At 45.7% G+C, this 27,945-nt stretch overlaps 1 protein-coding gene across 14 annotated transcripts in view; it reads left to right on the top strand.

Annotated features, from left to right (window-relative positions):
* Nucleotides 1-27,945, top strand: part of PHAF1 (phagophore assembly factor 1) — a 1,056,812-nt gene that overhangs the window by 375,417 nt on the left and 653,450 nt on the right. For all 14 annotated transcript variants that reach the window (XR_011284154.1, XM_069640131.1, XM_069640088.1 and 11 more), the window contains one exon: nucleotides 2,983-3,066. Coding sequence is in view for 13 of the 14 variants with exons in the window: in XM_069640131.1 (XP_069496232.1) it covers nucleotides 2,983-3,066 (84 nt within the window). In the remaining variant the exon portion in view is untranslated. The remainder of the gene's footprint in view (nucleotides 1-2,982; nucleotides 3,067-27,945) is intronic.

Genomic DNA, 27,945 nt, shown 5'->3' with positions numbered 1-27,945 from the left:
AGTAGGCGGGCTATCAGCGGCCTCGGCGAGGCTCTGGGAACCGGCTTCTTCCCGTTGGGGATTCTGTGTGCCCTCTCCACCACACATAACGGGGAGAATCCCTCCGAGCCCAACGCCTCCTTCAGTATACCTTCAACCAAGGTCTCCATGTCTCTCCGGTCCGCTGATTCTGCCAAGCCAACAATTCTAATGTTGTTCCTCCTCGACCTCGCATCAAAATCTTCCTGTTTCTCCCCGAGCTCCTTCAGAGCCTTCTGCACGTCCCCCATCACCCCCGACACCGAGGTCGCCACATCCTCCACACCGGATATGCGGACCTTCATATGGTCAACCTTGCAGGTCAATGTGTCCAGTTTTCCATCAAGAGACTGTATCCCGGATTGTAGCTGCGTAAACATGACCTTGATGTCCTGGAACGCTGTGGAAGGATCTGTGTCTGAACCGAGGCACGCTGCTCAGATAAATCTGCCATTGCTCCACTGTTCTTGGCTTGGGCAGGCATTTCAAAGTGCAACTTGGACTGCTGCTTGCCTCCTTTCCCCGATTTCGACATGGTACGTAGTCAGGTAAGGGGGGGGGTGGAGAAAAGAGCGCGCACACACCGCACGGCACTCCTGGACTAGAGATCCCTCCCGCTGCCCTGGCCTTCCTTCATCACTGTCTGCGCCCAGGTGGACTCTCTCCACCCCCCAAATGTTCAATCCTGCCCGCACCTGAAGATGAAGACGACCCAAAGCGACACTAACCCTGTATTTCCAATGTCCGCAGTTGATTGAAAAAATTGCCTCGAAAGTCCCGAGCCCCCTGAGTGTAAGATGATCCACGGGTCCAATCCCACCAGCCACGCCAACAGGCAGGAACCTCCCCCCCCCCCGGGGGGCCCCACCGGCCCAGCCACCCCACACAGCAAGCTCTATTCAACGTCCACCAGTCCCCTTACATCAGGCGTGATCTCCGTATGCACAACACTGCTCACCGGAGCTCACGAAGCCCCAAGTCTGTAACGCCCCCCGGGCGCGGTGCACCTGGATACCCTACAGGCCCGGCAGGGAAGTGCAAGCTGTGCGACTCAACCGCGGATCGGGGCAACCCCCCCGGGGACACACCGCTCCTGTGTCACTCCTCTCCGACGGCACCTCCGCTGAACCAGACAGAGCTCACTGCAGGACAGTCGCGCCGTGCCCCCGCCTCCTCGGGCGGGCTCCCATGCGGGTCCTCCTCCTCAGGGTGCACCCCGGCTTCCAGCGACCGGGAGTCGCGCCCCCCGCTCCTCCACTCTCCAGCCGGAGCTAGCGCACCCTGCCACCCGTAGATGCTTGTCACCTCCTTGCACAGGCACCATGCGCTGTACATCCACTCGCCACAGGGCCGCCACTCCTCCACTCTACGCGGCAGTCCGCAGCCGTCTGCTTTACCTCCGATCACAGTGATGCCAGCCTCAGACAGCCGTTGATCACTCCCCCCGGAGCAAGAAAAAAAACGTAAGACATCTTTGTAAAAGTAAATAAAACACATACTTCAAAATGTGGTGAGGGAAACGTTCATCAAGTGAATCAAGGGTGTGAGTTTAGACATTCATGATGATACATTCAGTGAAAAAACTTGAATTAAGACACAGTTAAGATGATCAAATTCATTGCAACAGAACCCATGACATTTAGCAGATGTGGGAAGTTATGACAGTCTTGACACAGTCTCGTTGTGCCCGCCCGTGTCACCCATGTCATTTTGATTTCATTGTTGATACCTGCTGTGAGCTCATGTATGTACTCATGGACTGAGCAACAGGAGTGACTCGAAGTTAAGATTCTGATCACTTCTCGCAACTGCTGAATTTCATGGACTTTGTTGTGATTAATTGGATAGCCTTGCTGTTGCATTGAAAGTCAAGGTTTTTGTTATGCTTTATCTTCTACAAGCCCTATTGCAAGGACCTACTAGCAAATCCCTCACTTCCCTCATTGTTGTATTTTCCACCTGACTTTCTCCCTTTCACTCTCTGGTTCATATGATGCGTTTTCTTTCCCAAGCGTGGCATTTGACATTACCGAAGGAATCTAGCGTATATCCTGCTGGATTCCCCCAATAAGATGACAAACATTCTGCCTCAAGTGGGCTCCCCGGACCACTCCCAACTCCCCCACTTCCCAGGTGGTCCCCTTTCACCCTCACCACCTGCAGCCTGACATGAATCCACTCCTTTTGCCCTTCCAAAGATAATTTGGAGAATTGTATTTGTCTGCTTCCCTCAGGATTACCCTGGGAACCACGTGCAACTAGCAAAAGAAAAATGACCAGTCTAGCAAATCAAACGTTATAGCAATAGAATTTCTTGAAGTCAATGCAAATAGGTTTTGTCGTATCTAAAGGGCAGCAATGTCTGCCCTATAATTTAAAACGTGGCAAAGGGGCACAAGAGGAAGGATTGTGACCATTGTTTTCATCCTATGCAGTGGGGAAGTGGCAAAGGGGAGTTGGGGGAGGGTGGCAGTACTCCAGTATTTTCTCAATTTTGGTTTGTGATGCGAATGTGATGAAACTGAAGGGGCATGGCAGAAGGCTAGCTCTTTATATTTTTTTACATGTTGATTATGGTTCCCCTGTAATTCCTTTCACCCCTTACAGTATTTTTCTGGGGAGATGGCTCAGGTGGTAAGAAGAGGCACTTAGAACTGGTACTCTGCTCAAATGTTATGTTATGGTCTGTAGGTATCGACACAGGGGGTTGTTTCCTTCTTAGGGTTATGAGTGATGTGGACAACTAAATATTGGTTCTCTTTGTCTATGAAGTTACTCAAAACGTGTCCAGCGTAGGGCCTGGCACAGTGTTTGTTCTGTGGCTGTAGAAAGTGAAATGAATTTAAGTTGTTGTTTTATTTAGAAATTTGAACAGCCTTCAACAATATGTCTTCCTGCAGCAAACACACCTATTTTGAATGTTGTGCCAACAGATAAGAACATGCGATATGTTTTGTTTTGCAGTCTCCTCTTAGCCATGACCTCATCCTTAATTTGACTCAGGACGGAATCAAACTGTTGTTCGATGCTTTCAATCAGAGGCTGAAGGTAAGGAAAATCCAGATGCTAAGCATGGACTTGAAATCAAAATTCAACCAGTGACTGTGCATTTATGTGTTCTATCTCCCAATGTGTATACCCCATCAGTTGCTTCATAATGCTTCCCAACCACCTGCTTTCTGTCTGTCACTTTTTCACCCTCAAGCACTTACTGACATTACTCTCTGGGTCGGAACACTGGTATTTGTTCGCTGCAGCACTGATCTTCTCACTTTGTGAGTGGGCGGACACTGTGGGATACAGGAAGTGCCAAACTCGAAGGTTTTACCTTCATGGTTTCAGTTGGCTTGTCGCTTCCCATTTCAGTGGTGTTGGAATGGAATGCTGTTGTCAACATCAATGATGATCTGAACCAGCACGGAAGAGGAAAACAAGAACTTCAAAATGAAAATGATAAGCAAAGAATTAGGGCCTTTCTACCAATGCAGAAGAGAGCGCAAAAAGAAACAAGCACACAAATGGAAGTCACAATGTTCTCAAAGTGTTTACAGACATCACAAAACTCCTCTTTTGATTGACACAATTTTATTTATATATTACTTTTGTTACACGCCCAGACCCTGGGGTATCACGGCGTGGTTACAGACAATTTAGGCATTAATATTCAAATACTTACATGTGGCTAGACAGTAACACAAAGAAATTGCAGTGATTTTTACATACATAGGTTAAGACAGTGCGAGAATCATGCTTATTTACTTGTCTATAGGCACGTTTGAAATGCCATATCATATATCCTGCAGGGGTCCTGCATTGCACCTGCTTGGTATTGTTGTGGAATAATGACCACTGATTATTCTGGTGAATTGGTGAACAATTTATTAATAAAAAGCTGGCAAGGACAGCACAAACCAACGATGGTAGAAGACTTTGATGGAAATGAGAAGCCCCCTCCCTCCATGCACCATTTTCTTATGTACCTGAAGGAACACGTGCATTTCAATGGAAGGGGAAGTCCAGACAAGGCAAGGAATCATACTTAAACAATGTTACAAACGGGGAACACTGTATGTCACTATACAAGTCTTTGATGACAGCTGTGTTGTTACATGTTAAGGCAGCATTATCAGGGAGGAAAGCATAACATGAGCTGAATATACTCCTCAAAGGTTCATACATGGTCTGAGGCAGGCGAGCAAGCTTACAGTACGATGACGGCTTTCTGCTAAAGCTGCTTTGCCTAAGAAAGCAGGAGCCTAAAACATTCTTGCATATGCAAAAAAGGAAACATGAGAAGTGAGAGATGTAAAAGAGAGCATAACTACACACTAGACGAAGAGCCGTCATTGTAAGGACACGCACAGTAAAGCCTAAAGCCTTGCATTGCACAGGTAAGAAACCATGTTTACACATGGCAGTTTGCAGTGCCTACTCAATATTACAATGCAGCAGTATGCTAGAGAAGTACATACAATGTTGAATTCCAGACCTTCCCCCACAATCCCCCTCCTATGAGACCTTTTCTCCAGTCTTATTCCATTCATCCTTAGGGGAACAAACATCATATGCAGGCATGTCATAACATATTTTCTGATGTTTGTTAATCTGCTTAGAATCACATGCTGTGCATAGGTCCGACATCCAGTGGTCACTGCGGAGTATTGCATTTTGTTTTTCGTAGTCGAAAAGGGGACGTCGACAAGGCGTGTCTGTAACACTATCCCTATAGTGACGTGCGTTGTACCCACAATCCCTCACGCGTCGAGGTCCCTCAGATTGTTTTTTTCCGCCCAGTTTCTGGTCGCCTTTCGCGGAGCTCCTAGAGAGACATTGCTATACTTACCACGGACCTCGGTCCTTTTGTCATAACTTAATATACTGGTAACGATCCCTCCCCCTCGACGTTAGCTGTGAAGCTGTTTCTCCGCCGAACTATTTTCGACGGAGAGGAAGAGCGGAGGAGATCCTTCGGCGCTGCCGAACACGTGGCCTGGCCTCGACGGCCAACTTACAGTAGGGAGAGTGGGGGTTAGAACTTTGTCTCTTCTCTTTGAGAATGTCTTTCTTTCTCCCTTTTCTTTCCCTTGGGGTTGTTATCGCCAGCTATTATTGCCTCAGCTATGGAGAGGACACCATTTAAGTTTTGCCCACGCTGCAGGGGCAAATATACTTGGAAAGATAAGCACAAGCTCTGTAATCGTTGCTTACCCCTCGATCACATAGAGAACAGCTGTGCAGCCTGCAAGCTTTTAAAACCCAGGACTCTTAAAGAGCGTAGGGTTAAGAGGTGGGCGGACTACGCGATGTCGAAGTCAGTTTCCTCACCCGCTGCCGCTGTTACTGAAAGTGACGAGGAGTGCGATAACTCGACGTCCGTTACGGAAGTCATGAACCCCCAGAAGGAGCGCTCACGCTCCTCGTCGTCCGTCCCCGGCCCCGACGGGCTCGGCTCACGCCCTGCTTATGGGGATGAACACCCCGGCGACAAGGACGCACACAAACCCCATAAGGCTAAACACACTACCCACGGCTCTTCTTCGAGAACGAAGGATCCATCAGCGCCGAAGGGGACGCAGGGCACTCCGGCGTCTACCGCAGACCGTAAAGGTCACAAGCCCCACCCGCAAACGCAGCCGCGACCAGCGATTGGGCTTCCATCTAACACGGGCGCTACCCCAAAAACATCCGACGCAACGCTCCATAGAGCGACCGTCGAGGTACAACGCGCAACGCACACAACGTCGACACCAAAGCCCTCGACGGACAAAATCGTGGCCGAGAGCCTAGCGAGAATTGTCGCCGAAGACGAACGTACGCGGACGACGAAACAAACGTCGAATACCGCGTCGAAAAAACACAAAAGTAGCCAGGATCTGCCCCTTTCTCCAAAGGACGCTTCCGAACTACCTGAAGGCTTTTCAGAAGGAGACGGGAACCTCTCGTCGACGTTGTGGGAGCGTTCGAAACGATTCGAAGGCGAAAACACTAATTTCCCCCCTCTAGACTATTCAGGGGTACCCCATGAGACCCTTGAAAGACTCCATTCTTGCATGGAGAAAATGGAAAGGTTTCTAGGAAACCAAGACCCACCCACTCACAAAAGACAAAGAGAATGGCCACAGGATGACCCTAGAGTCAAGATTCCTAGGCTGGTTGACCTCACTGAGGAGGAGCAATACCTCCAAGAAGATGAGGAGTGTTTGGGTGGAGAAGAAGAGGTAGAACTTGAGGAAGAGGGGTTCGAAGAAGATCCTTACACCACTCCTACAGGGTTTGAAGAGGATACAGCTACCTCGCAGCCCTGGCATTCACCGTCAGTGCAGCCTTGGCAATCCCCATCAGTACAGTCAGACCCTGATGCCTTTCTCCCTTCTCCTCTCAAGGATTCACATGGGAACTCCTCTCCCATAGATGACCAACCTTCCCTCAATGCAGTATTGCGCAAGGCAGCAGTGCATTTTGAGATTGATACAGGGGAAACTCTTCCAGACATTGACTTTGTAGAAAAAGTCATCAAAGAAAAAGCCCCTGTTAGCCAATCTATTCCACTCCTGGCTTCTATTAAAAGAAGAATTTCTCCTTCCCTTACTAACCCAGCTTTAGTAAGAGGGGTCAACCCTAGAATAGAAAAGCTCTTCAGCCCTTCATCCTCTGACCCTTTATACATCAGAGGACACTCTATTCCGGACTCCCTTGTGGTTACCAACACAAGAAAAAGAGCAGGGGTGCCACTATCCACTAGTGAAGCACCTCCAGACAAAGAAGGCAAAAAACTCTACGCACTGGGGAAGAGAATCACGACCTCCGCCGCCTTCTCTACTAGAATTGCTAATAACAACTCACTTTTAGCTAGCTACGCAGATGCATAGTGGAACAAGCTGCGCAGCGAAGCAGAGGAAGCACCTGAACCTCTGCGTTCTCGCCTGCTAGCTATAATATCAGAGGGCACACTGGTAAACCAGGGCATCGTTAAAAACTCCCTAGATGCCGCTGAGACGGCTGGCCGCTCCCTAGTGCAGGGAATACTTCTCAAGCGCCACGTTTGGCTACGCAATTCAGGTTTTAAGCCCGAAACCCAAGCCTCCCTCATAAATAAACCCATTGAACAGACGCATCTGTTTGGAAAAGCAGTAGATGTGGCCCTAGAACATGCTAAAAAAGAGTTTGATACCATCAAGACTCTTGATCAAATTTCTAGGCCCCCTAACAGGCGAGGCTATGGTAATAAACGCTCCTTTCGTGGCCAAAGACAGCAGCAGAACCACCAACAACAACAATATTACTCTGGCTCCAACTGGCCCACCAACCAGGGTAACACCCAGTTCAGTCAAAGAGGCCAACGCCGTGGCAAAGGAAGAGGTCGTGGCTCCAGCCCCAGAGGTTCCACGCCCAATACCAGCAAATGACCCGAAAATTCGGGTCCCCTCCCATGCATCACCGGTCGGGGGCCGGCTAACATCGTTCCTTTCAGCATGGGAGGGAATCACGTCAGACCGTTGGGTATTATCCACCATAGCCCACGGATACTGCATCGAGTTCAACGGTTCCCCGAAGTACAAACCCCCACGGAACCGGCGCATGACACCGCAACACCTCTCCATTCTTCTTCAAGAGGTGGAAGAACTACTGAAGAAAGAAGCTATAGAGCCCGTCCCCCTATCACAGGTAACAGAAGGTATTTATTCAGTGTACTTTCTTGTACCCAAAAAGGACTTAACCATGCGCCCTGTATTAGATCTGCGCCCAGCGAACATTTTTGTCAAACCCCAAAAGTTTCGTATGGTGACCTTACAGGAGGTAATCCCACTGTTATCACAAGGGGATTACATGACAACACTGGACATGAAAGATGCATACTTTCATATTTTAATGTTGACATCGCACAGAAAATACCTCAGGTTCAAAATAGAGGACAAACACTACCAGTTCAGAGTACTACCCTTCGGGATAGCATCTGCACCAAGGGTATTCACGAAAGTACTGGCAGTGGCAGCGGCCCACCTGCGCAGATTATCCATCCCGGTATACCCTTACCTCGACGACTGGCTCATAACAGGGGATTCTTACGAAACATGCTTCTCCAATACCCAAAAGACCGTAGACCTCTTGTCCCAACTGGGCTTCTCCATCAACGAAAAGAAGTCAAGCTTAGACCCCAGCCAAACCAAACAATTCCTAGGGGCTCTAATTCGAACAAGGGACGGCCTCGTATTCCCCTCCAACGAGAGGGTCCAAAACATGCGGTTTCAAATTCCCCATTATGTAGCAGGCCGAGAGGTGACGGTACGCAAAGCAATGCGCTTGCTAGGGATGATGGCGTCATGTATTTATTTGGTACCTCATGCGCGCCTGCGCATGCGCCCAATGCAAGAGTGGCTCTACAGCCAGTGGTGTCAGGCCAGCGGACAATGGGACGATCTAGTGGTGGTCTTGCAGGCCTTGGTTCTCTCGCTACGGTGGTGGACAAAAGAAAACCTGTTATTAGGGAAAACTTTTGCCACACCCGCAGTGGAAGCCACTCTAACCACAGACGCATCCCTTACAGGATGGGGGGCTCACCTATCCCATCAAACGGCACACGGAGTGTGGACTCCGAGTTTAGCATCCAAGCATATAAACCTGCTGGAACTACTAGCGGTGTTCAAAGCACTGAAAGCCTTTCAGGAACACTTACAAGGAAAGACAGTGATGGTCCTCACAGAAAGCACCACAGCCATGTACTACCTCAACAAGCAAGGGGGCACTCACTCTCCAGGACTATCCAAGCTGTCCCAGAATATATGGAAGTGGGCTCTCAAACACAACATGTTCCTACTAGCACAACATGTACCAGGGGAACTCAATCTGCTAGCAGACAAACTCAGCAGAGACTTCCCCCTGCCCGAAGAGTACGAATGGCAATTGCACGAAGACATCGTCTTAGACATCTTCACGCAATGGGGATTCCCGGATATAGACCTGTTCGCAACCCTGGAGAACTCACAATGCCAAAGTTAGGCCTCCAGGTACCCCCAGAACCAGTCCAAGGGGAACGGTCTGTCGATTCAATGGTCAGGGAAATTTGTTTACGCCTTTCCCCCGACTCCCCTTCTCAACAAAGTGGTGCACAAGATGCACCAGGAGCAGGTTACCATGATACTAGTGGCCCCAATGTGGGCACGGCAACCTTGGTTCGCTCACTTGATGGAGATGTCCCTATCTCCCCCAGTGAAACTTCCCTGCCCGTACAACATGCTGTCACAAGACAAGGGCAGGACACTGCATCCATGCCCTCAGACCATGAACTTAGCAGCCTGGCTCCTGAGATCATAGAATTTGGACATTTACAACTCCCACAGAGATGTATGGACATCCTCAGGGAAGCCAGAAAACCTAATACTCGACACTGCTATTCTAGCAAATGGAAAAGATTCGTTATCTGGTGTAGAGGTACTAGCATCAACCCAGTTGACTGCTCTCCTACTGACATTATTCTATACTTGACCCATTTACTGGATTCAGGTTTAGTGTTCAATTCCATTAAAGTCCACCTAGCGGCACTTTCTGCATACACCACTTCCCAACTTAAAGTGTCGTGGTGGAAGATACCAGTTATCAAAGCCTTCATGGAGGGGGTAAAGAGGATACACCCTCCGATAGCTAACCCAGCTCCCGGATGGGACTTAAATGTGGTACTTTCCAGACTCATGGGCCCTCCCTTCGAACCCATGCACAAGGCAACTCTTAAAGATATCACCCTTAAGACTGCTTTCCTAATAGCTATCACCTCCATTAGGAGAGTAAGTGAACTACAGGCTCTTTCTGTACTAGACCCCTTCGTAACAGTTCACAAAAATAAAGTGGTTCTACGCACACACCCAAAGTTTGCACCTAAATTCATCTCGAAATTTCATGTAAACCAAACTATAGAACTACCAACGTTCTTTCAAAACCCTTCCAGCTCGGGAGAAAAAAGTCTGCATACACTAGATGTACGCAGAGCTGTCATGTTCTACATGGAAAGAACCAGACCACTGAGAAAGACTAATCAGTTCTTTGTCTCGGTGGCAGCAGGAAGAGAAGGAGATGCGGTCTCAAAATCCACTATATCTAGATGGATTGTTCAATGCATCACTCTCTGTTACACTCTTGCTAAGAGAGAACTACCCTTCAAGCCAAGAGCACATTCCACTCGAGGCACTGGGGCTTCCATAGCATTCATTGCAAATGTTCCCCTTGAGTCCATCTGCAAAGCGGCTACCTGGAGTTCTGTGCACACCTTTACAAAACACTACTGTCTAGATGCACACTCTAGATCTGACTCCCAGGTGGGACAGGCAGTATTAAGACATCTTTTCTCTACTGTTCCTTCTCATAACCCACCGCCAACTCCGGGTACTGCTCGCTAGTCTATGCACAGCATGTGATTCTAAGCAGATTAACAAACATCAGAAGACAATGCATTACTTACCGTAAAAGCATTTCTGATGGTTGTATCTGCTTAGATTCACATGCGCCCACCCTTCCTCCCCGCTCGGATGGAAGGAACATAGACTTCCTTTATATCTCTCTTTTCTGTACTCACTCACGTCTATAAGGCTCCCTCAGGGCAGAAAAATACAAACAGAGGGACCTCGACGCGTGAGGGATTGTGGGTACAACGCACGTCACTATAGGGATAGTGTTACAGACACGCCTTGTCGACGTCCCCTTTTCGACTACGAAAAACAAAATGCAATACTCCGCAGTGACCACTGGATGTCGGACCTATGCACAGCATGTGAATCTAAGCAGATACAACCATCAGAAATGCTTTTACGGTAAGTAATGCATTGTCATTTCTTCAGTAGCATGACAGTAAAATACTTTGGCAGTCTGAGAGATGTCAGAGCAGGTTGTGCATGCTCCATAATAGAGACGCTTACGCGCCGTCATCAGACAAGACTGACATGGAATCATGACTAATGCAATGCGTACAATCTGAACAATAGATGCACCCAGAGATCCTAGTACACCCACAATCCAAGACCAAAATGTCCAGGAAGCCTCCTGACTGGTGTGAAGGAGGCTTACAGTGTGGCGGATGTGGATAACAATGTCAGTAATATTACTGCTTAACTGGGTATGTAAGTACAGCACACACTTTTCCCAATTGCACAGACGCCTCCTTGTGAGGCTAGGACAATGTCTAAAGCCATATGGTTCTGAAGCACCATGGTTCGGATGGCTACTTGTTCTCAGGATAATAAGGTCAAGGAGGAAGCCGTGTCATTTGCAGTATCCTATACCAACTGCGACGATTGGGTAAGGCACTCTGTTTGTCTTGATCCCAAGGCCTGGTATGGGATATCCTACCCCAGTAACAAAATCTTCCCAGGTAGTACTTCTCATGGGGTGGGGCTGAGCTGGGAAGGTAGAAGTATGACGCACTTGTAGGGTGTGCCCCTAATACCTGAGGAACAAGTGCACATTGTGTATGTAAAGCAAGTTGATTGCACAATCATCCGGGGGAGCAGCTGGATGACTCTATTGACCCAAACTAACCCATGTCTCAATGAACCACATAAGTTGACACATTATATACAATTTAGCAACAGTAAAAAACACTCCCAAATGTTTTATTACAATCCACCCCCCACATGTGATTGGACAAAACCTCTTCAAAGAAATCCCATCTCTCTCTCTCTCTAGTTCTTACGTTCTTATTGGTAGCTGTTATATTAGCTACCATCTTCAGATTATATTCATAGCACGCCCTTTCTTGGGATTCGATTCGTCTGTGGTAGGTTGTGACATCATGACATAATCAAACATTCACCTACAATAGTAACAACTGGTCTGAACCCTTTAACCTTAATTGTGATGGCACATGGTTAGCAGGGATACTTCGGGCAACATGAGGAAAAGCTGAGTAAACAGGTTCTTTTTGAACTAGCAATAGCTTTCTCTGCCTCAGCTTTACTGCCTCTATTGAAACATTCTAATTTATACAACTACCACTTCACACGCATGGCCTCTAGTTCTACCTTGAGAAAACAATTGAGTATCGGACACCATGGCCCCGGGCCACAATTCACCCCATATTTATTGCATGCCAAAGCAAATGACCAGGTCCCTCTGCAAGACTTCAATGCACTCTGGGAGATTACATCTGTTCCCTGCGGAACTACTAAACCATAAGCCTGTGTCCAGTGTGATGGCTGACCTTCTGCTGGATTACTCGTTATTTCTTCGTAACCCCCAAACCTGCAAAACCAGAATTCCCTGGTCACCTAAAATTCCTTGCGCAAACTGCTAGCTGCAAAGTCCGAAGGAATTCATAAAAAAAACACTACATGCAGATTTATATAAACTCCATTTGTATGTTCCTCATGTCTAATAAATATAATTCTTTGCATGCGCATTAAAAACCTTCCTGTCTCCCAGTTTCTATGTACTTCGTAGCACCCCCATGTGTGAATCATGCTCATATTTCATTTGGCAGTTCCAGCATTTCCTCTTTCTATGCACTGTGAGGGGTCAGTAATGTGAGGCAGACAACTGCTTGTAGTTTTCACAATTATTTGACATTTTATTTCAAAAGAAAAATGCAAATTAAAACTAAGCCTACTCAACCAGGGGATTCCATACCTAGCCTAGAATCTAAGGGAGAATATCCTAGCATACACAAAACCGGCCCTCGCACTAAACAGAATAATTAAAACAAGGCATCAACAACATAAAGAAAAGACTACCAAGTGACCAGTGTCTTCGAAGACTTCTGTTGGTCCTTGGTAGGTCTTGTTTCCCCAAGAAACTCCAAAGTCAATTTCTCTCAAGGAAGAATAAAGTTCTAAATCAGTTCTTGAAAAGTTCCAAAGAAACCAAAGTTAATTCAACCAAAAATCCACTGGTAACAGTTCCTTCTTTGTTCGTTGAAAAGTTTCACATTCCAAGTTTGACGAAGAAAACGGCACCAATTGCAATCCTGGATAACCTCGTTCCAGAATAGAATAGATAGTGTTTAAAACAAAAGAAATATAACTTCTTCTTTAACAACAACTCTTCTTTTGTGATTTCTGCAGCGTCTTGAATACAATTTGTCAGGATGCTTCTTCTAAGGGGATTGCTCTCTTCTTGGCAACTACTTTCTGCAAATGATACTGTGACAGCAGGCTTGTTTGCCTCACAGTCTGCTACTGCTTCAACTACATTGAAAGGAGGTTTTGACAATATTATAGACAACCACCGTTTGACTGCTTCGGCTGCAAGGTGATACTTTGAATCATATATAGGCAATTTAAACAAGACTCTTCGACCTCTGCAGGTAAGCAACGAGATAGGGCAGCCTCTTTGCCTCTTCTGTCTGTTTTATAGCTACTGGAAAATCTGTCTTGGCTGCTAGACTGCTTCTCTCTCTCGGCTTCAACAGTCTCAGCTTGACAGATTGGTAATTAGTCATTTTTAGCAAGCACTTAGCTCCCTTCCCCAGCTTTATGTACATCTTCTGGTTTCCAGTAGTTACCCCAAAGATTTAATGCCACTCTTCCAGCCTTGGATAACCTTGTCACCCTTGTATCCGAGGACTCTGGGTTTATAGTCGCTTCAACAACTTAATTAGGTGGGTTTCACCTTAAAAAGGATTTGTCTACTGGCTTGGGTAATGCTTGTTCTAGCGATTTCAGCAACTTCTACAACTATGAAGTCTTTGTTCTGAAAGTTACAAGAGTCAGATTTCACCTCAGAGACGAATTTAGGTATGCGCGATCTCACTTTGATGACGAACTTCAACATATAAACTTGCGTTACCGTTTATTCAGGCAGCTTGGATCAGGAATTAGTGTCTTAGATGCAACCTTTCTTTGATGTGAAATATTCTTGTAACACATTGGGGAAGTCAGCTGCTACTTCTTGAACCATTACCGATAACGTGCTCCTCTTAATAGGAGACACGCAACCTCTCCGGTAATGATTGTTCAGCAACAATGAGAAAAGAAAGATGTTCTTCTTGCGCAAACATTTTAACCGATGCTATATATGTGCATGATAACATTCCCTTTATCATCAGCAACTTCTCATGAATGCGAACAATTTGACTCGCTTTAACTTATATGCAAGTGTGAATTCAGCTTGTTACAGTTACCGAGAAGGAGTTTTATGGGATTTGGAATACAGCACTTAACTCTCCGGCTCCAAAACCACAATGGTTGCGGGCGGCTTCCACTTCCCGACTTGCTTGCTTCTGCTACTACTTCTACAGGCTCTCTTGGGACCCACACCCCTCTGCAGTGCGGGTGTCACAGATCCGGGCTCGACAATGGAGTCTTTTCTCCGGCTTCTCTCGGCTTATTCTTCACACGGGCCTCAGGTAAATGCACGACTTCGGCTCTGCATTCACAGCAATTCGGCCATCTGGAAAGACTGCCAGCTTCTCCTTCTCTTCCAGTGCAGCCACAGCCAAACAGGGTTTGTGAGCACAGGACCAGTTCAGAGCCTGAAGGTGGAATCTGCTTTTCCTTCGCTGCGGTGTCCCTTCTGTGTTCACACTTCCTAGTGAACTGCCAGCCTTGTGCCCTATTTCTTCTGCTACAGCTACTGACCTTCCAGCTGCTGCTCCATCTTCTTTCTACTACTCCTTTTTGCTGAAGCCTTTTATGCCCCTCAGGTGGGTTAATTGGCCTCAGGTGCAGGTCCTTAATACTAATTGCCTGACCTTGCCAGAAGTTGCTAGGCCTGCCTGTCTTTTCAATTATGCATGCCTCTTCAGCCCTCAGTCCCTGAGGGATTCTGTGACATTTAGTCCATTTTAAGGGAATTCGTTTTTTCTGTTTCTTTACTATTTTCAACTGTGATTTCACCTCCCTTGATGTTTTTAGAAGAGGGATTGTATTTACACAGACCCACGCTTTCATTAATCACTATAGAGTACCTTTGATATTGAAGCGGACATTTAGGGGTAACAAAGATTTGTTCTGCGGATATGACAGATTTAGACTTTTTATTCCTAGGTTTGTTTAGCTTAGTTTTAACGGTAGGCTGAAATCCTCTCTCGGAAGGGTCTTACAAGTATCCGAGGAACAATACCATGTCACGTCCTGTGAAATGTAAGGAACTTATGGTATTAAACAGTAAGACAGACGCAAGTGATCGCAGTTCAAGGGTGTTTATTGAACTTCAATTGGGTTTGAAAAACGCCTATGACCATCAAAAAATAATAACACAATCCTAGTGGAGTCTCTGGCAAAATTAAAGGGCTTTTACTAATACATCTATTACCAATCCTTACTTCTAAATGCAAATAGTGTGGGAAACAATGTTATGCAAAAGGAAAGTGTGCAAGAAATGATATGTCAGGATATTCATGCCGTTGACATCCATTCCCCACATTGTCAGCACGGGATAAGGCAGCACACTCGAGTTTAGCACAGTTTCTGACTTTTCTAGCACAATGGTACAGTTCAAAACCTCAACATCATGGCCTTCTGTTCCAAAGTCTCTTTGCCATTCAAAGTCTCTTTTTCAAAGGGCCTGATGCAGCACGACAAACAACCAAGTTCCTTTCTCCTTAAGGTTTCACACATACACATTCTCAGGTTTATATTCTGTTTACCCCGGATCCCCCTCTGCTGGGCTTAGACCCACTTTATTTCAAGCAGCAAAAAGTCTTTTATTTCCACTGTGAGTCCCCCTCGACCGAGCTCAGTCTCACTTTACAATTTACCATATGTGTCTCTCCATCTGACTCGCACCTCTGTATGGTTCCGTTCTCAATTTACAGAGCTTTCACCATTCACTTTATGTCCCCCTCCATCGGGCTCACACTCTTGTTTATTTCACAATTCACTACAAACCAAAGACTTTCGATTGTGCAAAGGATTTTACTTAAACCCTTGCAGGACCACTTCGATTCTTTTCCTCATAAATCATATTCACATTTCATAAGTTCTGTTAGCAGGATACATTCAGGCAGAGAGCTTTCGATTGGGCACCTGTGCGTTGCAGGACCACTCTACTACTTAATGCACTTGCTTTAAAAGTTCAATCACTCATCCAATACTCTCTTTTCTCCTGGCTTCTCTCGTTCGGGCTCGAGCCACTTGTTTTTATGATTCAGATCCTTCTCCTCGAGGCTCAGATCTGCGTCTGTTCACTTTCTAGGCTTCCCTCGTTCCAGCGCAAGTCTAACCGCTAACAGCATCCTTATTGTTACTTAGTATCGTGTGTTCACTTCTCATAGTTCAAAAACACAAATTATCAGCTTTCTTTTTCCATTTGTGTCTTTCATCAAACGACTTTTCCATTTGACTTCATAGGACACTTTGTTGCCGCCTGTAACCTTCGTTCATACGCAGCCCTGTTTCACACGCTTTGCCTTCTATAGGCAAGGGTGATACCTCAGCGGCTGCACTTCTCCCCCGACTCGACCAGTCGGGCAGGAGGGCCCCTGGTGTCTCAGACGCGCGCTAAAGGATTCTCCAGCCTCACCTCTCCACCTCACACGTGCTGCTCCGAGTTTGCAAAAGCCCAATGATTACTTTTCAAATGGCTCAAGGGCATCTCCCTTCTGGGTTTCCTTCCGCGACTTTCCATCCGGCTTCCTCGATTCAGCTGCGGTCTGGAACAGACTGCTCCTTCATGTGCTCTGCCTCGTTCCTTCCCTTGCTCAATGTGTGCTTCTGAGCTTTGCCTTTTATCCAGGTGGGGAAAGTTAATTAGTTGCAGGTGAAGATGATTGGGGTGGAGTGCCTGATCCCGTCTGGCCTTGTTAATGTGATAGAATGGGGTTTGTCCATGGGAACTAGTGGCCCATGGGCTTCCATGGGTAATCCTCGTTGCTCCAGGTGTATTCTTCCTCGTCTGTCATGTCAGTAGGAAAGGAAAGGCGAGGATTATGGGAGTTGTAGTGTTTTGAAAATGTGGTGGAAAATAAGTTTGAAAGGGTTTCAAACAGAATGTACCTTTCAGATAATGTTTCTTAGAGTTATGGCTGTGAAGTGGGACTTGGGAATAGCGAGTGGGGAACTTCTTATTACTATATGTAGGGACGGTTCTGCATTTTCGAGAAGGACGTGGTTGGGATGAGGTAGAGGTAGAATTGCAACATCCTTCAAAAGCTGAAGGGATATTGGATAGATGTGTATCTGAGCGGGAGGAATACCATGTCTCCCATAGTTCCCAGGTGACCCCCCCCCCTCTCTCCCCTCCGCCCCCTGGGTTGGGATCCAAGAGCGATGGCCCTTCGCTGGCCACCTGAACAAAGGATCCCCAGGAATAGCCTGGGATAAACGCCTCATGTTTGTCACAGAAATCTCCCCACTAACATGAGCCCTGTCTCCACACAGGTAATCCTCCCACAGCACACCACCCACAGGATGTCTGCCCTCACCTCGCTCCCTGGGAGGAGATTCTAGGTAGTTAGGTAGTGTGGTTTTAGTGGAGGATCCATAGGATTCTCCACAGCCTGTGCAAGTCTAAACTTTAAACAAAAAGTAACACATCCCGTCCATAATTAACTACACTGGATACATATGAAATTGCAACATCACGCTCAGTTCGCCGCACCCCTAGTCACAAATATGGTGCTCGCAACAGGAACCCTTTTTGATCGTGGGGACCTTTCCTGATGACCCCAACACACTGCAGGCAGAACATACCCTATGTAACTACTCCCTCCCCAATTAATAAACATCCAGAGGTAAGCCTTGTCCCCACAAATTAAAGAAGTTCCAGAATATCTAGCGAATCCGGATTGGGAAAATGAAAAATTAAGGTCCAAGGCAAACTACAATGGAGTTAGTAGACCAGTTTTAATGACATTTGCTGGACCTGTGTTGATATAACATACAGTGCCAGTTGCCAGGGAGGAAAGGTGGAGGCCTCTGGCTTGATTCATACTTTGTCTGCAGTGGGAAAATTCAGAGGACTGGTGAAACCCAGATGAGTGTGCTTCTCCTCACAGGGCCCTGGGCCTTGGGGGGGGTTGGTGTGACCAACTTAAGATCCACACAGATATCCCCTCACTGGAGGAGGATGGGTGCAAAAGGAAACTTGAGGATAAATCATGAGGCAGATGAGCACAGACCGGGCAGTCCATAAGATTAACAATGCAGGCAGACTGCCAGGAGAGGTGCAGGTAAGTGTTTTCACTGTGAACCCAAGGATGTGCTGAGAGACAATAGTTTTTATGACCAGTTGTACAGAAAGCAACAGTCGCAGGGAAATGTTAATATATCCGTATTCTGACAACAATAATAACAGTTATGGCCAGACATATTGTATAATAGGATCAATCCTCAAGAATCTAGATTCAGGAATCGGGTTGTGGCACCAGCGCAAACGTTCGTAGCTTGACACGAGTTTACATTCAGTACATAAAGGCAGGTGATGCGCAAGGCACAAGTTGATATGAACCCACCAGAGCTTTCAGTTCAAAGTTTTCAGGCTCTGTGAAATTGCAACAAATTAAATGTCACTGTTCAAACGTTCCAACAGAAATCTGGTACAGAACAAAGAAATTCTTAGTCTACAGTTTATTATCGAAAGTTCCAACTAGAGGTATCCAAAATACCAGAGCAATGTGCATCTAAGGGTCATCAGCAGGAAAAGAATGACCAGCAGGTGATGGAAGTATGTATTATAACTTGCAGGTATTGGTGAGTCAACATTGGTGGCCTCCACTCTTTGCTAGTGCACTGCCGCCTCAGGGGATTCGTCGTCGAAGGGGCAAATTCAGGAGCGAGTGACCTGGCCAGTGGCCACTTTGTTCAGAGGTACTGGTTATCAGGAACTCTTCCATGGGTTCACAAAGCGTACCTTTTGGTCTTAGTAAGATCCAGAGGGGTCAGGTACTGAAGATTGTACACCTGAAATGCAGGTTGAATCGGGGTTGTTCCCTCCGGGGCTTCGGCCGACTGTGCAAGGAACCTTAGCAATAGCTCCCACAAGGACCTCACTGTGAGGAAGAGATTCAGAAGTGTGGGCCCTGGTTCAGCATGTGTGCATACTGGACAATTGAGGGCTGCACTCTCGTCTTATGGTACTAGCCTTTCCATTCCAGCAACACTGGAAGGGTCTGACATCGGCAAACGACCAGCGGCGTCGCTGATGGAGGAGTCAGTGGTCGAGCTGGAACTGAAGCCAAGCCGAGGAAGATCGGTTGCAGCGGAGGTGGTATCATCGACTGAGCTGGCGATCTTGCGGCAATGTGCTGCATGTGGCCAGGCCGAGAGCCCATCACATTTAACAGCAGAGTGCTTAGTTAAGAGAACCTGGAATGGGCCGCACCACCTGGGCATGAGTTAAGATTTCTGCTGATGGACCTTCACCACAATCTAATCTCCTCGCTGTAGAGGATGACAGGGCTCTCTTGCTGGTTCAAGCAGGGCTTCGTGGACCTGAGCTTGGAGAGAACTAACAGTTTTAATCAATTTGCAACAGCATTGGAGTAAAGTTGAATCCTCTAAAAGCAAACTTTGGATGGTGAACTGCTGAGGATGCCGTTCCCATTCTCAGGGGATGCCCTGTGAGGATTTTGTGTACAGACAATGTGTGTTTGCACATGGCAGACAGAGCCCGGGGCAGGGCTTGGGGCCATTTCAACCCTGTTTCTTTACACACTCCATACAGCCTTAACTTAAGGACCCCTTTGCAGTGTTCTGCATGGACTAGACTGAGGGTGATGAGCACAATGGAACTGCTGAGCTATTCCTTAGGCTTTGCCCACTTCTTCATTAACCTGACCAGTAAAATGGGTGCCTCGGTCACTGCCTATGCAGTCCAAATCTGGGTATAAATTCTGCCAACATTTTTGCCACTGTAATGGTGTCTGCCTTCCTAGAAGGGTAGGACTCTACCCATCCAGAGAACATGTCGACCGTAAATAAATAATAAGTAAAGTTCATGCAAGTGGGGAGCTGCACGAAGTCTCTCTGCACATGCAGGAAAGGGCCCTCCAGCACTGGACGCACAGACAGACTCAGAGGTGCTGTTCTCCCAACATTGTGTTTCAGACACGTATCGCACATCTTGCAATAACCTTGAGCCATATCTCGATTCTATAGGGTAATCATAGCATTTTTACCTGACTGAGCTAAGCTGTGAGCTTCACGGACCAGGTAAGGGAGGAGTACCTTGGGTGCCACCAGGTGGCTGTCTCAGGAACGCCACAGGGAATCTACTCGGAGTAGTGTTGGGTCCAGGTCACTTTTTCAGCTTCAGGGGATTGGTTTTGGAGAATTGCTAGGCTGGAAAGGGAAGCGATCGGGGACCGTAGGACTGCAACCTAAACAAGAATATAATTAGGAGCTAGGCGCCTGTTTAAGGACGCTGAACGAGCAGGTATTTCCTTGGGCTGTGAATGACCGAGCAGGATCATGTCCTTTTCATTTAACAATGGCTGCAGCAGCAGGGAGTAGCAATGCATTTGATGAAGTTGACACATATTTTTCATTCAATATTTGGGTGCCCATGTATGTTAAATATCCACATTGCTTCAGAAGGACACCAAAATCGTGGACAACCCTGTGAGCATACCTGTAGTCGGTGTAGATCGTGACTGATCTTTCCCGAGCCAAGGCATGGGTGAGGCCCACGAGTCCGGCGACCTGTGCAGATTTAGCCATGGACAATCGATCTGCTCCTAATATGACAAGAGGGGTACATACAGAATAACCAGACACCAATTCCCCAGTTGTTTCTGGGAGACTGATTCAAGAGCCATCCACAAAGAGGGTGAGATCAGGGTTCAACAGGGCACATCGGATAAATAAGCGCAGCGTAGCATGTTTCAACAACAACTTGAAAGTCATGTGGTTCCCCGTCCTGCATGGTTGGAAGTAAAGAAGCGTGATTCAGAACTGAATATCGATTCAAAGTTACATTCACGGTAGAAATAAGAAACGTTTCATATCTGGTGAGACTGGAGTTGGACACATGCTGTGTCTTCCCTTTAAACAATAATGACAATACAGCATGGGGAACTACAGTCGTGACAGGATGACCGTGTACCAGGATAACCTTGTACCAGTTAGTCAGTCTTTTCTATCGGCAAAGCAGCAGCGACGGCTCACAGATATGCTGGGAGCCCTGTGCCTACTGGATCTAAAGCTATGCTATGGTGGGAGACAGGCCGATGCTCATCATTGTGTGTGTCAGTAAACACACCTTAAGCAAACCTGTTGCACTCACCGCAGAACAGCACAAATGTTTTACTATAATCTGACCAACCTGAAGCCGGAGCTGTTGCGAGTACTTGGTTAGTGGTGACAAAGGCACTTTCTACTTCCTGTGGCCATGGCAGAGGCTTGGGGGTCGAATCATGCATTAGGTTTTGAAGGGGCTGAACTATAGTTACATATCCCATTATCCACCCGATCTTGGGATAGATGTCTTTCCCCAGCTGAAATCTCATGGCCTAGGTTGTCAAGACCACTGTGAGGGGGCACAAGTTGTGCCACAAGCAGGCTTCCACCAGAACTCTGAGGGCCTTAAAACCACTGCAAAAGGGCTCCTGGAGCCAGTCCTGGCGCCTTTGGCACCAGGCTCATATGTAGGAAGGAAGGGCTGTTCAAACTATGTCCCATTTATGTACACGGGCCTTTAAATCCAACATGGAAGCACCCACACAGTCTAGTTCTAAGAACCAAGCCATGCGGTCTAGTGTTTTGGGTGTGGCAGGCCTGGAACTACTTTCCCGGATACTACTTTACCTGGGCTATATAAACCACACCCTGACTGCAGAACATGCTTCGTGTTATTCTGCAACCAGCAGCGTGACGCTCACCGTGTCCAGCTCCTGGTCTTCAGTATCTTCCTGTAATCCTGCAAGAACAAGAACAAGATTATTCTGATCTTGTTTACCTGAGAAAACACCATCCAGCACTCAGCATCACAACTGGGCTGCAATCTGTGGAAACCAAAAGAAGAAGAAACTTCACTCACCTGTGAGTACTAGCTTAAGGACTTCCAGCAAACCGCTACCACAGCTTCTGTTCGAACACTGCGATCTGCAATAACGAGAAAGGGAAAAACAATATTGGAACGCACGCTTCCAAAACATCGAATTCCATCAGTCTTACCTGAATTCCATCTCGCTATGCCACGCTTCCATCCGGAGCACCACAGCAACATCTGCAAAGGAAAAGAGACATATTCAGGTTTGCTTTCTATATTAAACAACCGCACAGCGCTGTACTACCTTAAAGGATTCCGGGGGCCTATTTTTCATTGCGCTCTCATCCACTCGCAGCACCACAGCGGCCTGTGAGGAGGAGGAGGAGGAGGAGGAGAAGAAGAAGAAAGCACAGGTTAGCTTCAAAAGACAATAAAGGCGATGCGCGCTTTCTCTTACCTAGAAACGTGCCTCTCTATCTGGCACGCCAGCATCAAGACCTTCGCACCCAAAAAGGAGATAAAGACATTAACGAATTCCCACCATATATACAACAAAGACTTACAATTAACAAATCTACCTGCCTACCAGCAGATTCGGGGTCACAGCAGGCCTGGGCCCAAGGAAGGCATACTGCACCAGTGAAGCAACTCGGGCAGCTCGCCAACAAACGTCAAGCGCCCCTGCACAAGAAACGCAGGACGCATAGCTCACCCTACAAATAACTAAGATTCATTATTCAGCACTGGGCAACTACGCATCCAGGGTTTCATATCTCAGAACCTCCCAGACGCCCCTGGGGATATCAGGTGAGCGTAACATAGGTATTGCACTCGATGCAGACACAACTGTAACTTGTCTTTACATGTCTTGTGACCCTATTCAGCAAACGCTGTCAACAGAATGAGAGTTTTCATCTCATACTTCCAGGGACGGGAGGCTAGGAGCAGATCTTCTACATACTGCACCAGCATGGACCCTCCTGGAAACTAAACTGAGTCAAGATATTTCTTTCAAATTTGGGAAAATAGGGTAGAGTCCTCCACGTATCCCATTGGAAGACAAGTGAACATGTATTGCATGGATTTATGTGTAAAGGCGAACAGATTCTAGCAGTCAGGATATATAGTGTGGCGAACCAGAAGGACTATGACTACTGTGTGCCATGTTAATGGTTTTTATTCAAAATAAAAGGAAAACGCAAGTCTATCCCTACCGCTATGAGGGAAGTTCCCTGCCTAATGAAACTAAAACTAGGGTGATCGTCAATGTATGAAAATAAATAGTCCTGTGTCCAAACCCGAGAAGCTAACTGGCCCTGCCACTTATAAGAAAAACAACAAAAAGGAGGAGGCTGGAGCAATGGCCTCTTTCTTCGCTTCTGCCTGGCCCAATCACTTGGATCTCTTTTTCTTATGTACAAAGTTCATCAATGTCCTAAAACACAGTTCATAGCATCTCTGTAGGTTTGGTTATCAAAAGTTAATGTCTTTCATGGATTTCCTCTTCTTTGGGAAATGTAGAGATTTCCTCACACAATTTCCCCAGATTTGATTGTTCATGAAACCCACCAGGTTCTCTTTCTCTATAATTATTACATTTCGTGGTTCTTGGATTCTTCAAAGTCCCCCGGTCCTCTGACAGGCTTATTTAATCAGTCTTGGTGGGGCCTCAGCCCATTCGGGTTTACTCAGTTTATGCAACCCTGCTGGCTCTCCCAGCCTCGAATGTTAAGGTAGATTTGTTTCTTAGGACTCCCCAAAATCCTATGGCTTCCTTCTAGCCTAGTTGTAATCTTATTTAAATAGGGTGTTTGCCCACTCAGGTCTATCAGGCTCCCGTAACCATACCAGCTTAACCGGCCTACACAGTCTTAGTTTCTCTGGGCTCTCCGAAGCCCAATGGCCGTCTGTTAGGCTTGTTTTCTTTTTGTTCGGGGTTTCCCGGGCTCCCGTAACCTCGTTGGCTTCCCCAGCCTTGATTATCAAAGTTTGTATCTCCTGTATTCTCTCCTTGGGAGCATTTGCTTCCTTGCTTTTGCTTGTCTGAGAGGCAAATACACTTCTTGTGCGGAGCTTGGGATCGGGCTTCCTTCTGCAGCCTGGTCTAGACGTCGGTTACTAGGCTCCAGGCCCACCATGGCTTCCTTGTAGTCACGTATCCACGTACTGAACCTGAAGGGTAGTCTAACACCCAAATCTTCCCTTAATTATAGTAGTCTCACATTATGATTCAGATGATTTTGTTCTCAAGTAATTTGCCAAGAGAGCATTAGTTAGTAATGTGTTGTTGCCTTTTTGTCATACAAAGACTGTCTTCCAAGTGAAACATTTTTAAACTTTATTTATTTATTTATTTTTTATTAAAATGTTTCAGTTTAAATTTAAACTTTTCATTTTATCTTATCACAATTGTTATGTTTTAAAATTTCATTTTAGTCAATTCACGTTTTCAATTCTATCAATGATCTTCTTCCAAAAATGAAAGATTATGTAAGTCATTCGTTTCTCAGCCCCTGACAATATCCAGGCCCATCTTTGATCAGCACTCATCGTCTTTTGTATTGACTCAAAATAAGATCTGCATATAGTTCTTTCTTTACTGAGGGCGGGGGCATATCATCATAGGTGATACAGACTTTCTGTCTCGTCCTGAATTTTGCATATCCGACAAGAAATTTCTTTATTCACTAGCTGTTTAGTTCTTACAAGTCTTTCTCTAGTGGGTAGTAAATTAAGCCGGAATTTCAAAAAAAACATTCTTATTTCTTTGTCCGGAAATATCACCAGGTACGGTGGGAGGACGTTGATCGCTCTAATTTCTGCTTTACTTGCTATATTTTCTTTGTATCGAATTATACATTCATTAGTTCTTATCCAATCTTGGTACATTAATTGTTTCTTGGCATGTTGAGGCCTCATTTGTAGCATTTCTTCTATTATATCTTCATTTCCTAATGCTCTAGTATTTGTTGTTTCCATTTAGACAGGGCCCTAGCGTTTATTGCATCGTGCTTTGCTTTGAAGATTTCTAACGCCGGGATAGTTTGTTCCCCAGTTATTTTCCGATACAGATCAAATTTTTTCCAAAGTACCACCGATGCCAGTGATTGCACTGCAATTTCTGCTCGGATACGGGTTATCAGGAACGATTTGGGCAACCTCATTTTTTTCCGCCAAAACGTTGCTTCCAAAATTGGCCATATCTTGTCCGACAGATTAATCAGTGTTTGACTTCCATATGTCAGGATAGGGATAACTTCACTCCTACAGAATGCAATGATCGGTTGGTACGAAAATTTGCCATATTTTTCGTGGAGTATATATCCTTGTCTCGCCAGGGCCATTGCTTTTTTTTTAATCTGTATCTCCCATTCTTTTTCTTCCATAGTTTGACTAATCAATATTGCCCAGATATTTATATGATGTTACAATGTCAATAATGGAGGAGTTAATGGATATCATTGGTTTTTTTTCATTTGGTTTCGATTTCATAATAGTCATGATTTTGGTTTTTGCTATATTTATTTTCAACTCATTTCTTTCCATATAGTCTACCAACATTCGGAGACTCTATTGTAGACCTTTCGGTGTTTTATCCAATAATATGATGTCATCCGCGTACATCATTATCGGTATCTTTATTGAGTTAATTTTCGGTGTAAATATTCTGTCCGAGATCATTTCACATGGGAGATCTGATGTGAACAAATTGAAAAGTGTGGCTGCCAATGGACACCCTTGTTTCAAACCATTCCAGGTTTCAATGTACGCGGTCATATGCCCCTCCTCAGTTAGCCTTACTCGTATTTTTGTTGAAGAATAGAGCAGCTTTATTGGTTGTATTATATGGGGAGGGGCAGTTCCACTTAACCAGTTTGTTCCATAGCAATTGGCGATTCACGCAATCAAACGCAAGATGTAAGTCTACTAATGCTATCCAAACCTGTTGCTTGGAACACATTGCTTCATGTTTTAAGAGATTCAGCAGAAATAAGTTGATGTTAGTACCAACTGCGCCAACAAAGCCCGTTTGTCGAGTAGCAATACGTTTGTTTTCTGATGCCCAAGCCGTTAGTGACCTTAGTAGAATAGTAGCGAAAATGTTGCCCAGCGGGTCTAATAATGCAATGGGCCTATAGTTTGTTGGGTTCTCTTTATCTCCTTGCTTAAAGATAGGGATCAGAACCGCTAGTTTCCAAGTTGCAGGAATTTGGTGTAATTGGTTAATCAATTTAATGATTTGTAATAACATGTCCGCCCATATCTCTGGATCAGCTTTGATTGTAGCGTTTGTCAGGCCATCCGGGCCGGGAGCTCTTGATTTATTCAATTTCGTGATTATATGTAGGATTTGTTGTCTGGTAGTGGTAATTGCCCATTTATTCATTTTCTGTTGGGTTTCGGCTTCAGGGGTGTCCTTCTTCTTATATACAGCGGAAAGATGTTCTATCCAACGTGCTTTAGTCACATTTTGTATCCTTCGATGTTGGACACCTTGTGTGGGATTTAACAGACTCCATAAATCACGCGTATTGCGATTATTCAGGCATGCTAGCATTTGCTCTGAATCTTGTTGCAACATTTGACTTTTGTGGGATTTTAACCAATGCTGATATTTCTGTTTGGCATTATTAATTGTAGAATATGATTCTTTAGTTCTTTGCTTTCTTTGTTCTCTACATAATTTTCGTAGTTCTCTTTTTTTCATTGCAATCATAGGGTCGTATGTATGGATATGAGGCAAGTGTTTTTTCTGCTCTTTTTGGGGTCGATAATGTGGCTCAAATAGCCATTCATAATTTATTTTCTCATCGTCTTTTTTCCCTGTTTCCCTAAATTTCTGGTTTATTCCCACAATGTCAGTGGTTTTCAATCTCAGTCTTGTAGTTTTCGCATTCAGTTCCATCTCAGGCAGAGTAAGTAGCTCTTTATCTAGGTTTTGCCTTTGCCATGTCATTGATATCATGCAATGATCACTGTTGTTATTCTTTGTGATCTCTGTTTTTGTCACTGCATTCTCAATGTTCTCAGAGGTGTATATGTAGTCTAGAGCTGCTTCCGATGTACCTTGTGACCACGTTGGAATAAGTTGTCGGTCCGCATTCTGATAGCTACCCATCAGCTTCAGGTTTCTTGTTTTCATTTCTTTCATCCACGCGTTAGCTCTCGAGGATAGAGCGTTCTTTTCTTTATAATTTCCAATTTTATCAAAAATATGTATCTTTAAGTCTCCACATATTATTATGTCGATTGATGGAAACTTTATGACCAGTTTATCAAGCGCTGTTAAGAATGCATCAAGATATGCCGTTTCGTCAGTCGCTATGGGGTTCCAGTACATATTAAATATGACCATCCAGCGTGACTGGTTGCAGGCGGGTTTGTTTTGTTGTCGTACCACCACATATTGGATCCATGGGTTCAGATTTGTTGCTTCCACCGGAGTCCAATAGGAGTTAATTTTTATCATCGTTATCTGCCCTGACGACGGTCTTCCCTTTTGTTGTATGATGGCTGGATTAGTAAAAATATTGTATCCTTCGCACGTGGGAGGGTGCGACAACCATGTCTCTTGAAGACAGGTTATGTGCGCTGCTTGTAGTTTAGGATGGGTTTGGTGGAATAAATGATCATGACCTCTGGTATTCCATGAGGTCAGTAGGGTCTGTACTCTCTGTTTCTCCACTCGTTGTTATGAGTACACAGATAAGCTACTTTCATTTTCTTTTGATTGAAATGTATATTCTCTTCTGATATATCTAGAAGTAGAAAATCGTTGATTTGTTTGATTTTCGTCTTCCCCGCTATCTGACATGTCTGTTGATGATGCATCGTTGATTGTTGTTGAAGCAAAGTATGTATCTGCTTTTTCATATTTTCGGCTAAATGGCCTCAGATCGTTTTTATTGTACTTCTTGGCATCAGACCTTGGTCTTTTGTTGGTCTCCTTCGTCTTGATACATTTGAAGCCAATATATTGTAATTGAGTGTCGGCTTGCAGGATTTCTTGCATAGTTGTTTGAGTCATAAGCTGTATTTCAACTGTGTCAAGTTTCTGATCATCAATGAATTTGACCA

This window comes from Ambystoma mexicanum, chromosome 1q (genome assembly GCF_040938575.1).
Source record: "Ambystoma mexicanum isolate Mex_15411 chromosome 1q, UKY_AmexF1_1, whole genome shotgun sequence".
Classification (NCBI taxonomy): Eukaryota; Metazoa; Chordata; class Amphibia; order Caudata; family Ambystomatidae; genus Ambystoma; species Ambystoma mexicanum.
The sequence above is the reverse complement of the archived record's forward strand: the minus strand, read 5'-3'. Positions and strand labels throughout refer to the sequence as shown.